At 41.9% G+C, this 14090-nt stretch overlaps 1 protein-coding gene across 1 annotated transcript in view; it reads right to left on the bottom strand.

Annotated features, from left to right (window-relative positions):
• Nucleotides 1-14090, bottom strand: part of trappc10 (trafficking protein particle complex subunit 10) — a 33819-nt gene that overhangs the window by 14253 nt on the left and 5476 nt on the right. Inside the window, exons 2-11 of the mRNA XM_022199043.2 lie at nt 13358-13439; nt 9284-9419; nt 5623-5822; nt 5044-5239; nt 4691-4802; nt 3454-3701; nt 2577-2723; nt 2198-2312; nt 1399-1475; nt 1123-1214 (exon numbers count right to left, since the gene is read on the bottom strand). Of these exons, the coding sequence (XP_022054735.2) occupies nt 1123-1214; nt 1399-1475; nt 2198-2312; nt 2577-2723; nt 3454-3701; nt 4691-4802; nt 5044-5239; nt 5623-5822; nt 9284-9419; nt 13358-13439 (1405 nt within the window). The remainder of the gene's footprint in view (nt 1-1122; nt 1215-1398; nt 1476-2197; nt 2313-2576; nt 2724-3453; nt 3702-4690; nt 4803-5043; nt 5240-5622; nt 5823-9283; nt 9420-13357; nt 13440-14090) is intronic.

Here is a 14090-nt window from a genome sequence, read left to right as displayed (position 1 = left end):
CCACGCTGACCGGCTCGATGTCCAAGGTTAGATTATGGCCGTTTTTTGTGGAATATTTTCATCTGTGTATAATAATGAACCTGCAAATGTGAGTCACACTGTGTGCGTTGAAGCCGTGTATAGAGAACGAATGGATGGATATTCGTTGTTTGTTGGACAAAAGTGTTTATATTACCCGCTGTGGTAATCGCATCTGAAAGTGGTTTATACCGGCGGATTCATGAGAATCTAAGCTTTCCATCGGTGTATAGTGTTTGTATAATCGCGTTTGCAGCTTGAGACATTTAAGGAAATGCTTATGCAGATATCAAAGTGTTCCGCGGGTGGAACACTGAAGTGCAACGGGTTAATGGTAATCTGGTTACTAACCTGCCTGTCTTGTCTTTTAGTTGTTGTATGTAAGCTGCTGAACATTTGAAGCTCCCTCAGGTTAATAAAGCATCCATCTACTCTCTCTCTTTCTGTCTTTCTTTCAGGCTTGCATCCACCAGACACTGTTTCTCCTTTCGTCACTGGTACTAACACATGTTTGCATCCCAAGAACATTTTACTCTATGAAAAGATTTTCTACTTTGGTACAACTGTAATCATCTGGTTGTTTATTTGCTACTTCCTGCTTCCCCAAGCGAGCCGGGTCGTTACAGGTGTTATTTTACAAACTACACCTGTGAAATCCATCCACTACTAATGATCTGACAGACCTGGCATCAGAGCACAAGAACAACTCATTTCCCCGTTTTTGCCGCCAGACGTCTGACTCCATCGTATATATTTTGGTTTCCGGATCTGGTTAAAGTGACGTCAATCAGCCCTGTGTGCAGAAACGGCTCATTATGTCACTGAATGTTGAGTTAGATGTCTTAAAGTTGTTTAATATATTCATCTTAACTTCACACATTAAAGTCTCTACACACCCACATCGGTGTTTTCATTTATTCCCCCTGATTAGACTTCTCTTCAGAGCTGCGTGGGGCTTATTAGCAGTAATTGACTGACAGCTCCTGACAAGAGGCCTAATCAGGCAGAAAAGCTGAAACAGCAGGGTAACGTGCGCTCGGCCTTTAAGCCCAATCTGAGACCTGCCTCTACCCTAATTGAGCCGGCGGCTTCACTCTTCCTTACATGTAGAACTCAGCCAGGCTTTTTCCCACCAGACGGGCAGACCTCAGCCGGCTGATGGCGCGGTACATTTCCATAGCAGCATGAGAGAGTTCCTGATGCAAGAAAGAGGTAAGGGGTTGGTGACGGAGAAAGAGGGGAGAAAGATAATCAAATGAACTGTTTCCAGGCCATTACGTCAGAAAAAAATTGATTAAAAACTGGGACAAGGGTTCAGAGTGTGTGTGATAACTTTATATGCTGCCAAATACTGAAACACAACACCACGCTGTGACTTACAAGGTAGTGCCTTTCAAAAGCTTCTACAGACGACAAAGCTTCTTTCAGCTTCTTGTACGGGCTCTGCAAACTGTTGACTGTGGAGGAAGAAAGGCAGGTTTAAAGACGGCACATACAGTTATTCACTGGATTTAAAATAACATTTTGGGTTCATTTTTACTCAAGGAACGGTGGAGTTATGTGAAGATCGGTGCATGTTTGTCCGTCTGTCTGTCAGCAACATTACTCAAAAACAGACCAACAGAATTTCCCTTTATGTGCAAAACAAAAGACTGCAAAGAAACAAACAAAACAGACCAACACCATCACAATAATGACACTTTCACCTTATTAAATATTCAGAACTGAGTATAAATTAAAAATGTACAGTTTGTCTGACAAAGTTGGAATTTTGCTCCTGTTTTCCTGATAATGTTATTTGTTGTGGGGGAAAAAGAAAGAGACACACAAAAAAAAACAGGGGAGAAAGTGCAAAGTCACAAATTTATCAGCTTGAACAGCCAGTCAGACATTAGTCAGTCCTGATTCAGTTCAAGTGCTGCTGATTAGAGCTGACTTGGGCTGAGGAGGGCCAGTGGAGGACACCTAGCTAAACCTACAGGCTAATAAACATGCATCGAAGACATCTGACTGCTGCAGTAACTGGGCGGGTCCAAAATAAAACCTTGATGCCAGTGGAAGGGCCTGAATTTGTGAGCACGTTTAAAGGTTTGCAGTTATGTTTTTACTATATTTATAATGTCCAATGACCACTATAAGTTAGTTAGAAACACTAGTTTCATTAACAGCAGAGCCTCACCAGTCTCTGGCCTCTCGTCTCCCAGTCCGGCCAGCAGATCCACGGTCCTGTTCAGGTCCTCAGATGTGGGTCCCTTCTCTGACACCAGGCCACAGAGTTCCCCCAGACACTTCAGCTACACCAGGCACAAGACAGAGAAAAGAATAAAGAGTTTGTTTATTTTATTCATTAGGCCTGAAACTAATGACTGCTTTCACTGTCAATTAATCTGTAGTGTTCTTTCAGGTAATTAATGACCCATGAAACCCTGAACAATGACAGTTTTTTTTATGTAAAGCTCAAAGTTTCAGACCTCACCAATTCATCTTTGTAGCCTCACAAGTCAATAAAGCCAAACCACAAAAAAAAAAAAAAAAAAGACTTTTTTTTTTGGCCTTACCTTGTCTGTAGCGTAAGCCCAGAGGCCGACAGTATGGGAGCAGTTGGCAGCTAACTGGGCCTGATCACAGCAGCCCTCGATCCTGTGCAGAACCTCCAGGCAGCTGAGAAACACCCAACAGTCCAGAGCTCCATCGAGCACCGACACCTCAAGACAAAAACAACACAAACACTTCAGCACAGGGACACATCAGTATAGATCAGTTTGGACTAAAGAGTAAGACGTGTCACACTATACTTTAAATCAAGTCTAAAGATTCTTCAGATAAACACCCTATTTGTGTTTTTGTGTAGTTTCTGTGGCTCATTTTCATATTTTAGTTCAAAAATGATCCACTTCCTTGTTGCTTCTTCTATTTGACTAAAATGGAACACAAGAAATCCCATTGCTTTTTTAGTAGGAAGGTTATATCTGTTGAAGCTACAGAGCAAAAAGCTTGTAGAGTGGTCCCTCGCCAACTTTTGGTTCACTTTTCGCGATCTCACTGTATCGCCGATTCTAAAACTGCACTTGGCATCATGTATTTTCTAGCCTAAAAATGGAAAACAATACAAAAAATACACAAAAAAGTAACCATTTAAACATATTAAGAGAATATTCAATTTAAATAAAATGCATAGAGAACAACACTGGGCTCTGATTGGCTCAGAGACCGTAGCATCAGTCTCCTCTCTCTCCAGTGTTTAGCAGCGTTCAACATCTGTCCTCCAATTCACATAGACATCTGATCGCTGCATAGTGTTGCTCGGCGGTGTGTAGGGAGAGTTTATAAAGCCTTAAAATATACAGAAATAATACTACTTTGCGGATTTTTCAGAGGGACCACTGTATTTTTGCCCTTCTACCTGTTCTGGCATTTCGTGTGAAGTTTGTTTACCTCCAGCAGTCGTAGCTCCTGGACACAGTTGTGGAGCAGCTCCAGAGCTCTCTGGGTGACTTCCCAGGGTCTCTGGAGGAAGATGAGTAAAGTGCACTGGCGAGAGAACAGGTAGCTCCTCAGGTCCAGCAGGCTGGCCTCTCCACGCTGGATCCCATCCCGCTTCTCCATGTCGATGGGCCGCCGAAGCAGCAAACCGCTCCAGCTCCGCACCGGAGCGCAGAACGAGCCGAGCCAGTTCGCCGTGTCTGTGGAGAGAAGCAGACGAGTCAGACCAGAACCAAAAGTAGAATGATCTGACAAGAAAAATCCATGAGTCAGTATATAATTGAGGGACTTTTTGTAACATGGTTGACATTTCTGCTGTTTCAAGGCCTAAAACCAACATGGCTGCCTGTAACCAAACACCACATGGAATTTTTACAGAAAGATTCTTCTAAATAATACATATACAATTGAGTAAAATTAAAAGATATTTCTAAAAATATTCTAGTAAACCCAGCGCTCGATTTCGACGGTCGCCATTTACGACTAAAAACGTCGCAAATGGCAACCTGGCGACCGTCGAAATCGAGCGCTTGATCAAGCTGAACTGCCTATCATGTGTTCTTCATGGAGGCAGCCACTTTGTATGATGTCATCAACCTGCCATGATTCCCGGCGCTCGCGGCGACCTGGCGACCGTCGAAATCGAGCGCTGAAACTTGACTCTCATACTATTTTATATGAAGTAACTCAGAAAGCCTTGGAGTCTTGCCAGTCATTTTTTCAGGAGGAAATGACATCATATGGAGCAGGTCATGTGATCTGGAATTACCACACTTCCCTGAGAGGTGTTTTTGTAACAGGGAACTTAGATGGAAGTGATTTAATTTGTTATTTTCCATTTAAAATTTGATATATTGTCAAAAAAAGAAATATTTGTCATGATTATCTCAACTTAACAAAAAGAACACAATCAAAACTATTTTTGAATGAGCTCATTTTATTGTTGTTTCGCTAATTAGAGGGTGGTTGTTATTAAATTGGGACAATTATTTCGTTGACATTTTAGTGATATCCAGTCATTTTTATCAATAAGTGATTGTTTCCATAATAAATAATTATGGAATTTGTAAAGACATGATCATTATGAACATCAGCAAGATATATCTCATGGACTTTAAAAGTCTCTCAGTTACAGACGGACCCACATGCATATTGAAACCAACCACGGCATGGGATGCCGGTTACGTACCTCCAGCTCCAAAGTTAAGGACGTACTGGGTAAAAAGAGCATCTAGTTCATCATACTGGACCAAGGCATCCTCAAACTGCTGCAGCATCTCAAAAACAAAGGCCAGCTCCTCCTGCACAATCACACACACAAATAAACACTTGAGCTCTAAAATTACAACTGCAAAGATTTCCACAGAGCAGACTGCATCTAATCAACTTTAGAAAGAGACAAAACAAAATATATAGTAAGCGTAGGGACACGTGTTTCTGCCCTTTCAGTTCTGTCGGTTTCAGTCATGACACCATCTCTCCTTCTCTTCTGTTGCTCATCACAGAACCGGCATCAACCTGTCTGTGTGTTTCCTTCCTTACCTGGACCATGAAGTATTCACAGAAGCTCCATCCAGGCTGGGTTCGCTTCTCTCGGAGCGTCCGCATGTCGTCTTCGAAGCGGCCCAGGTTCTTGGTGAAGGACATGAGGAGGAGAGTCCGCAGCTTGAGGAGTAAGGAATTCCAGGATTCCTGAGACCGAGACGAGTCCTTGAGAGGATCCGACAGAACCACGCACCTGCATCAAAGGGCCACAACCGTTATTTACTCAGAAGGCTGAATCCACATCATTTAATACATAGTCTGCAAGGATTTATTACTTTGTTGTGAGAGAAAATGAAAAAACTGCAGTTGTGTTTAAAGCATGATGAACAAAGATTCAAACATTTCACACTGGAGGCTGAAATCAGAGACTATTTGGCTGGAAAAAAAAAACTCTTAACTAACTTGTGAATCAAACAAGCACTGATATGATCACAGTTCACATCAGCAGCAGAACAATCAGGTTTGACTGTTAGTGGAGCAGAAACAAGGAACTCCGGCCTAACAACGCGTTGTGAGGGAAGTTCCCCTTTACCATGACTCTCATCCAGCCTGTTTGAGAGGAAGGCGTCTCCTAACCTGTCGTTCTGCTTGTTGCAGAAGTCGCTGCGGATCTTGTCCACGATGGACGACCGAGGCAGGATGTTCGTCTTGTTCTTCTTCTTGGTATCGTTGGTCTCCACGACGATGATGACCCAGTCTGCCGAGCCGTGGGTCCTCAGGCTGTTCTGCCAGCGCATCATGTCCTCCTTCACCGTGCTCTTATACACCTCCGTATCCTACAACACAGAGCAACGGTTTTATTATTCATACATTAATGGAAATATGTGCGCCATATATAAAGAACCCTTGCAGTTCTGCTGCAACAAGAGCCAGAAATTTCCTGCTAATAGAAATGCTTTTCATGTAAAATTAACTGCTTTTTTAGAATTTACCCCCATATTAACATATAGATAATATTATGAACTTTGCACACAATTTCTCTGCACTTACAAACAATACGAAGGAATACTGCATGTAAAAATCTCACTGCAGCTTCCAGTACCATCAGTGCTAAAGGGAGGCTGTTAAGCTTCATCACAGATTTTTTTTTTTTTTTTAGACAAAGGGGTCACAGAAATTAAATCCATTTATTATTATAATATCAGCAAATGATGTAAAAAAAAATATGGGAGATGGAAACTACAGAAAGAAAGCAGGAAAGCAGGTTTATATGTTATAATAATCTGCTGGACAGTGAATGCTCAGACTGGGGTTTACCAGTGAGCGGCTGTAAATGACTGCTGCTGGAGGGAAGTGTTTGTTTTAAATTGGCTGGAAATGAGTCTGGATATAATATGATGAGTCAGTCGTTATGTAACAGTCCACGGGCAGGGAGGGAAACTGAAGCTCCGCTGCTACACAAAGTTAACTCATAATTACGGTCTGTAGGATCATTCCCAGGTTGTAAATGTTCGTGATCAGTTAAAGGACACTGCACATGCAATCACAAGGTGCCAGAAAATATAGAAATTTCACCTTTCAGTGTTTTCTTTGAAGCTGTAGAGGGCTTGCACAGATTTTTACATCACTAAAATGTGTGTTAGTTTGTAAACATGGAACTCCAACAGGGTTTTTCTTTTTTTTTTTTTAAATCATAGCATCTGATGAGTTCTGCCTGACTGTCCTGTGACCAGAACACTCCACCAGCTTCACTGCTCGATTACTTACTTCCTTGTTTAGCTGCAGCCTGCTTGGTGGAAAAATGAACACATCAGTTATATTTTAGCTGCTTGTGATGTACAATATTTTCATACAAAACACAGAAGTTAGTGTGAGGAGTGCCTGCATGGTGGTGTTTTGAATTTTTTCTTGTTAACAATAAGCCTACGTACATTTAATATTAATGCACATTATTTCTAAGGGAGGCATTGATTCCCGTTTTTGACAAACGTCATAGTTAAACTGCATTTCCAAACCTGACCTGTTTGCTCTGTTAGTGCAGTTTAATTGGGCTGGTGCGAGTAATGTTATCAGATATCACTAATTATTCCCCTTCAGAGTCAGTTTGTGGGCTGAATATGCATGGCTGAATTACTTGAATATTACTACTTGGCATTGCATAGCGTGGAGTTGTAGTAATATCTTCACACTGTTTCAGTGGAGGTGATCTGGTGTGCTTGAGTTGCATGAATGGGACGGGGTGAAAATAGACAGGTGGATGCTTTCTAAAATCAGCAGCAGTGTCAAGTTACATCGAAGCCATTCTACAAAATACGAAGTATGCAACGCTGATCCACAGATGAGTTTCTAGGGGTTAAATTAACAGACTGACTCACAAAGGAAGCCCCTTACTACAGGTGTGCTGTACTGAATTAGAGTACAGGTGTTGATGTGTCCACACTGCGACACAGGCCCAGCACTCCCACACTACAGGCAGAGTCCTGAGGAAATGTCATGAGTCATGAGCTGATGACAGCACTTCCTTAAACCCAGCAGCTGCTCAGTCAGCAGCAGCAGGTTCCTGAGTCCCTTCTTGTTTTTCTCCTGCCTGCTTTCTCTGCTCAGCCTTTACAAAGTAGATGTCAGGTTCAGTTTAGCCCGCTGACTGTGGATCGAATAAAGTCACATGTACAATAACACACAGATTCGATTAGCAGTACTTTTATCCGACAAAGTTAGTCAGTGTTTTTTTTAAAACGCCTAACTTTGTCAGATAAAAAGAACTGCTAATCGAATACAACAAAATGAACATAATCAATCTCACACATAGATCTTAAAGCATCGTCTGTTTTCATTTTATCCACAAGAAGATGAACTTTCCTTTAAAATGCTCTTCAACCTATCTACATTTGAAAATACTGGGCTTTGCGAAACTTCTGTTACACTTGTTGAGACGTTCACGAAAATGAACACAAACATTTTTGGGTGCAATAAGATAATTTTTTGTTTTCCAAATATTTCAATATATGTGTTAATAATAATATTAATCAGAAATGTGGCCACCCTCGGCTGCAATCACACGCTCCAGACGAGACCTGAAGGCTGTGCACAGCTTGCGGACATAGTCCTTCTTCATTCCTGCCATACACGGTTGACGGAAGTCTTGAGCTCCTCCACACTACTGTGCCGGACCTTGCAGGCCTTACCCTCAATGTGCGCCCACACGCTGTAGTCGAGGGGGTTGAGGTCAGGTGACTGCGGCGGCCACATGTTCTTCGACCAGAAACTCAAGCTGGACCCTAACCACTCTTGCACAACTTTGGCAGTGTGGGCTGGTGCACCATCCTTCTGGAAGACATAGTCTCCCTTTTTTGTGATCTTTTTCACCCACGGCAGGACCTTTGTGGCTGTTCTTTGCGAACTCAGTCATTTTGAGCGTCGGATTGCTTTGAAAGGCCTTTCTCACCACCGAATGCTTGACAACTCGGCATTTAATTCATTTCACCAACCCGAGGACCCCAAAAGAAAGGCTCCGGGAATAACCAGCGGATAGAACAGACTAACTGTGTGTGTGTGTGTGTGTGTGTGTGTGTGTGTGTGTGTGTGTGTGTGTGTTCTTGCACTTGCTACATTGTGAGAACCATTTTCTGCATTTAACTATCAAAGTGAGGACATTTTTACAAAGTGAGTACATTTTGGCCGGTCCTCACTTTGAAACAACCATGTTTGAGGGTGAAGACTTGTTTTTAGAGAACAGGTATGAATTGAGGTTTGGTTAGGGTTAGGGTAAGGATTAGGGTTAGGCGATCAGTTGTGATGGTTAAGGTTAGGGTAAGATTCTAGGAAATGCATTACGCCTATGGATGTCCTCACTAAGATAGAAGTACAAACATGTGTGTGTGTGTGTGTGTGTGTGTTCTTGTACTTGCTACATGGTGAGTACCATTTTCTGCATCTAAATATCAAAGTGAGGACATTTTTACAAAGTGAGGACATTTTGGCCGGTCCTCACTTTGAAACAACCATGTTTGAGGGTGAAGACTTGTTTTTAGAGAACAGGTATGAATTGAGGTTTGGTTAGGGTAAGGATTAGGCGATCAGTTGTGATGGTTAAGGTTAGGGTAAGGCTCTAGGAAATGCATTACGCTTATGGATGTCCTCACTAAGATAGAAGTACAAACGTGTGTGTGTGTGTGTGTGTGTGTGTGTGTGTGTGTGTGTGTGTGTGTGTGTGTGTGTGTGTGTGTGTGTGTGTGTGTGTGTGTGTGTGTGTGTGTGTGTGTGTGTGTGTGTGTGTGTGTTTTTTCAGGCTACTCACACAGCAGTCCGTCCAGTAGATGTGCAGGAAGGGGAAGGTGAGCAGAGCCTTGTTGCCCTCCTTGGGGAGCAGCTCATCTTTAAACTGAACAAAATTAGCTTCAAGGTGGATCATTTTTGGTGCTCGGCCGTAAGTCCTGCACGGAGGAGAAAGCAGAGGTTTACAGGAACTGTTTTACGGTGTTTTTGATGAGTAGTTGGTTTGCCTTGAAACAAATTATGAATCCATTCCATCCATGAATCATTCAGCTTCAGCAACTCTGTAACAAGCATGAAGCTAAACCTTGAGTCTGTCACTGAACTGAAAGCTACTAGAAGAGACGGATTTAAAGGAATACAGTGAACCCTCGCTATAACGCGGTTCACCTTTCACGGCTTCACTGTTTCATGGATTTTTTTAGCGCAGTTTCTTTATGCTTTTTTTAAACAGTTCATTGTGTTCTGCATCCTGATTGGCTAAGGGACTGACCAACGTGAACAGTCTCCGCACCTCGTCTCCTCTGCCATACAGGCCAGCGCTGCCTGCTGTGGAACGCTGGATCATTTCTCTCCTTGGTCTCCATGTAGTGAGACACCCTGAAAGATGGAGCCGACAGAGCAGCCTTATTCTTTTCCCCCGCCGTCAACCGGACAGTGGATGTGGTCCCCAGCAGTCTCTGGCCACCACAGTCGCGCTCCCCAGGAGAAGAGTGCCGGCGCGAGCTTTCCCCACCCCCGACTGCTCCAATTGATTCAGCCGGCCCGCTCTCTGAGGCAAGAGTACTGCCGCGGTGTCCACCTGGCTGCAGCTGCAGCGCTCCCCCAAGTGCAGTATTGTATAATATCTGTAAAAAATAAAGCTGACTACTTCCGGGATTTCGCCTATCGCGGGTTCTTTTTGGAACGTAACCCCCGCGATAAACGAGGGTTCACTGTATTTGGTTTATTGTCATAGTCTTGGACTAAACTGTCTGTGATCAAATCCCAGGACAAGAGGGAACAAGGCCAATTTAAGAAGCCATTATTACAAGGATCTCCTTTAGGATTAATACAGTTCTATCTTATCTTCTACTGCAGATAGGATTCGGCTTCCCGTTAAATAAAGACGAGCAACATGCTGTACAATTTACTAAAAATTCTAATTCAAGTCACACAATGCAAACAAAGTTCTATATGTAGCCATTTAGGATGTTTTTTTTTAAATGATTATTACTTTATTTAACTTAACACAGTCACAATTTTTGTGCCGTTACATTTTCTCTAAGAATTTTAAAAATGCGATAAATACATATTGTAAGGAATTCAGATCTTGAAATTCTGAACACATTTAAAAAGTAACAATTGAGTTTGTTTATAAAATTATCATTATTTAACTTCACATTTTTTGCAAATTGCTCTATATTCTATGTTAAGTAAAAAATGCAATAAATACATGTTGGATGCCAGATAGTCTGAAAATATCAGCCTACCAATATTATCGGTCAGATATTGGCATAAAAATGTAATATCGGTCAATGTTGTTATCAGTTTTTTGGCCAATCATGCAAACCGATAAAATAACTCCTGGATTTCATGGGCATTTATCAGTGCACAAATGATGACATCATCAAACTGGGTCGTGAAGTGTGTAAACAAGTGTGGCTGTAACAAGCTTGCTGTGCCGGACAAGCAGCATGTCTGTGGTTTGGAATTAAATAATTTAAATTAAATAGCCCACAGACATCGGTATCGGTTGATATCGGAATCAGAAATTGAGAGCTGGACAATATCGGCATATCGGATATTTGCAAAAGAAACAGTACTTCATATGTTTAAAATGATGTGATAATGATTCATGTTGCAGATCTATTACACTGTGAATACAAAGTTGAAGTTCAACTTTGAAAAAATAATTCTTAGCAAATCAAATTTCAATATCTGTCATAAAAATGGCAATTTTATTAATCTTTTATTTCCTCAACCTGCTCAGCCCTAGTAGAAGGATTTTCCTTTATTGAGCTCTGTAGGAAGGAAACAGCTGCTGTCTTAACTACTGACTCCAGACCAGTGACAGTAAGACGTAGGATGTAAAATAGCTAAATTTACCTTTACATATCTATCTCTACCCTCAGGCTGTGTTCACTCCCAGTAGTTAATCTCATTCTTTAAAAGCCGCCAAAACTCTAACGCAGCAAGCAAGCTGACAAACACAAACAAACCGATTCTGTTCACGGTCGATAGTCACATCTCAAAACTCAGCTAGTCTTCTCACTCTCTCGTCTTTTGTTCTGGCACTCCTAAATAAAAACCTTAAATAGCCTATCAATACAGAGCACTTCATAAAAAAAAAAAAAGCCCAATAAGGACTCTACTTGTCATGAAAGCTCATAAAACTCAAGGTGAGACATCTCCTGCAGTATTTCTGCTCAGCTGTCAAATGATGCATCCATACATCATCCAGAGCAGAGTGTTATCGCAGTTTTAGAGTGTAAGGCAGCTTTGAACTCAAATAAACAATCAATAAGTCATCCAATAATAGCAGCTTTCCCATGCCGTCAGTTAAACACGTCTATGAAGATGTGATGAGGGCTAGAAGATGGTCTCTAAACCGACTCACACCGTCTTTGTTTTGTTGTTTTCACACTTTTGATGGTTCAGATAAAACCCAAAACAACCGGTTTCTGCTAAGGTCATAATTAATGGACTTCCTGAACTCTCTGCTCTGACTTGTTCTCTTTTCCAACAATGTTTTGTTTTGGATGATCTAATGAAAGGCAGAATGAGGAAGAAGCACTGATGTGTGTAACCTGTACAGAAGGGATGTCTCATTTATCTTTACAAAAGACTACTACTGCATTGGAAATCAGTTATGATGCTTTTAGTATAGGGGGTCCATGACTTGCGTTGGAGTTTTGTTCTTAAGGATTGCCGTAAGTCTATTTTCGTAAACAAAGCCATTCCGGGCATCATGATATCGATCAGTTCTTCAGAAAAGTCATGAATACCAACGACTTTCATGCACGTATAAATCATTTTACTAGAAGATAACAGAATATTGTAACCGACTGATGTTACTGTTGATGTTTCGATGTTTATTGTTCAGTTCCACATTTACCTAATGTCAGTGAACGTGCCATGTTTAGTTAGCTCATCTCTGATTGGCTGAGAGTCAGGAGTAGAGAGAGCTGGGAACAGCGGCTAATTGTGGAGCTAAGTTATGGGGTTTTTCTAGTTATTCTGGTGTTGACTACGGCCCACATTAGTCTGTGTGAAGGTTCAATAAACCACCAGAAAACTAGATAAAGTCTCACTCATTCATCACAGAGAGTCGCTACAATATGTTGACCTGTTTTTTAGGGTTGCCTCTAACGATGCGTCAATGAATCGTCTGAGCACGATACATCATCAAAAGCGGAAGTGAGCCCGCAATGCAACAGAAATCAGCGTCCGACCGGAGCACGGAACACGGACATCTGCGCTGCATCGTGCTTATATTATGTATGCACGATGCAGCGCAGACATCTGCGATCTATCGTAAACGCGGATGTCAGCGTTTACTATACAGCTGTATCTAAACGCGGACATTCACGCTGCATCGTGCATACATAATATAAGCACGATGCAGCGCAGATGTCCGTCCGTGTTCCGCGCTCTGGTCGGACGCTGATTTCCATTGCATTGCGGGCTCACTTCCGCTTTTGATGACGTGTCGTGCTCAGACGATGCATCGTTAGAGGCAACCCTACTGTTTTTACAACTTGACCCATGTTGGTCGGTGTTTCTTCCTGTTTCCAGTGTTTTATTCTATCCAATTTCACTTCCATGGAGACGCCTTTCCTTTTCTTCCAAGCATCAGAAGAGTCTGACTTACACTTGGAAGCCAAAATGAAGGGCAAAAAGTTAGTGAATGTAGCACAATCCAAGGTGGCGTACAACCAGGGAATGAAAACAAAGCCGTCTTATAACGCCACGTCACAACGTATTCATCCGCTCCACTCGTCAACTAGTTCCATGTAACAACAAAACGCTGTAGGTTGAGGACGTCATAAACTGAGGACCTCCTGCAATATCTCTGGGTGAGTTAAAGTTTCTACATTATTCTGCATTCAGGACTTACCTCCTCCACTCCATCGGCTCCCTGGGAAGTTGCTGAGCCAAAGACGTATACAGAGACGTGAACAAGCCCTGATCTCCAGCACCTGGGATGAACAAAGGAGGACAGAGAGCTTTAAAATGAGGTCAAAGAAGACAAATTAGTAGCTCAGGGCAAAAAATGAAATCTAATATTTTCAGACTCTCATGTTTCCATATCTGTAGGCAAAAGATATGTTACCTTCCTCCGAATCTCCAATTTTGACTGAGTCTAAAAGGACATGGGGAATAATTTGGACCAAATCTGAATTGCATGAAAGCTCATTTGTGCTCAATGTAAAGAGACTCACTCCAAAAATGTAAATAGCAGAGGTTAAGTGAAAAATTTAAATGACAACAAAGAAAGGGAAATTTGAGGACAGAATGCATAGTGAAGTCTTGTATAGCAGCCTTCTGGTTTCTCCACAAACCAGTTTAATACGAATGCTTTAAAACCAGATGAAGTTCAAAAGAAAACCCAGAGATTTGATTTTAATTTTCTGAAAGCAGTCAGGATGTTGAGTTTGTACCAGGACAGTCTCTGAACGTCAACATCCTCCATAACTTTCTGCCGCTTTATCTGCTTGCTTGTTTAACAAATCAGTGGATCTAAATCATGTGTTTCCTCTAACATGTGAACTTGTTTTTCCACTCACAATAAAGGCTCCAGACTAAACGAATATATTGGGAGCGCCAGGCTCATGGTTAGAACCTCTTCA

Source organism: Acanthochromis polyacanthus, chromosome 14 (genome assembly GCF_021347895.1).
Source record: "Acanthochromis polyacanthus isolate Apoly-LR-REF ecotype Palm Island chromosome 14, KAUST_Apoly_ChrSc, whole genome shotgun sequence".
In the NCBI taxonomy this organism is placed as follows: domain Eukaryota; kingdom Metazoa; phylum Chordata; class Actinopteri; family Pomacentridae; genus Acanthochromis; species Acanthochromis polyacanthus.
This window is presented reverse-complemented; position numbering and strand designations above follow the sequence as displayed.